This window comes from Malurus melanocephalus, unplaced genomic scaffold, assembly GCF_030028575.1.
Source record: "Malurus melanocephalus ecotype Western Australia unplaced genomic scaffold, MMel_1.1 scaffold_636, whole genome shotgun sequence".
In the NCBI taxonomy this organism is placed as follows: Eukaryota; Metazoa; Chordata; class Aves; order Passeriformes; family Maluridae; genus Malurus; species Malurus melanocephalus.
In genome coordinates this window covers 14,938-15,894 of record NW_026623868.1, presented here as the reverse complement: position 1 = coordinate 15,894, position 957 = coordinate 14,938, and the positions used below count along the sequence as shown (strand labels likewise).

Below are 957 nucleotides of genomic sequence, written 5' to 3'. Positions count from 1 at the left end.
GAACACCCACTTGGAGGGTTTGTCCTGCAGCTCCTGGCCCAGGGAGTTGGTGATGGGCACGAACGAGGGGTCCAGGAACTTGAGCGCGAACTGGGACCTGGACATGGGCACAGACACGAGCCACGCACACGTGGGGACACGTGGAGACACATGGGGACACACACAGAGCACACACATGGCATGCAGAGACACCCACATGCAGGCATGGAGATATCCGTGAGCACACACGGAGACATACAAAGACATCCATGCATACACATGGAGACATACAGACATACAGAGAAATCCATGCCTACACATGGAGACATACATGCACACACATGGCACACAGAGACACCCACGCATAGGCATGGACACATACAGACACAGAGAGACACCCACACACAGGCACGGAGACATCTGTGCACACACATGGCACACAGAGACACCCACACACAGGCACGGAGACATCTGTGCACACACATGGCATACAGACATACAGAGACACCCACGCATACACACGGAGACATGCATGCACATGCATGGAGACATACACGACATACAGAGACATCCATGCATAGGCATGGAGACGTACATGCACACACATGGAGACACCCACACAGCACACATGGAGACATATGGAGACACCCACACACACACATGGAGACAAACTGAGATACCCCCCCCCCCCACACACATGGAGACAGCTACGCACATGGAGACACACAGAGACACCCACACACATGGAGACACACGGAGACACCCATGGAGCACACATGGAGACACCCACGCAGCACACACACATGGAGACACGCAAAGACACCCACACCCACGCACATGGATACACACGGAGACAGCCATGCAGCACACATGGGGACACCCACACACAGACATGGAGACACGCAAAGACACCCACCCACACACACACATGGAGACACACGGAGACACCCACGCACACACATGGGGACACCCACGCAG

At 55.3% G+C, this 957-nt stretch overlaps 1 protein-coding gene across 1 annotated transcript in view; it reads right to left on the bottom strand.

Moving 5' to 3' along the window:
* The window catches only part of ST8SIA3 (ST8 alpha-N-acetyl-neuraminide alpha-2,8-sialyltransferase 3), a 6,728-nt gene that overhangs the window by 5,276 nt on the left and 495 nt on the right, over positions 1 to 957 (bottom strand). Inside the window, exon 2 of the mRNA XM_057383498.1 lies at positions 5 to 97. Coding sequence (XP_057239481.1) covers positions 5 to 97 — 93 coding nt within the window. The remainder of the gene's footprint in view (positions 1 to 4; positions 98 to 957) is intronic.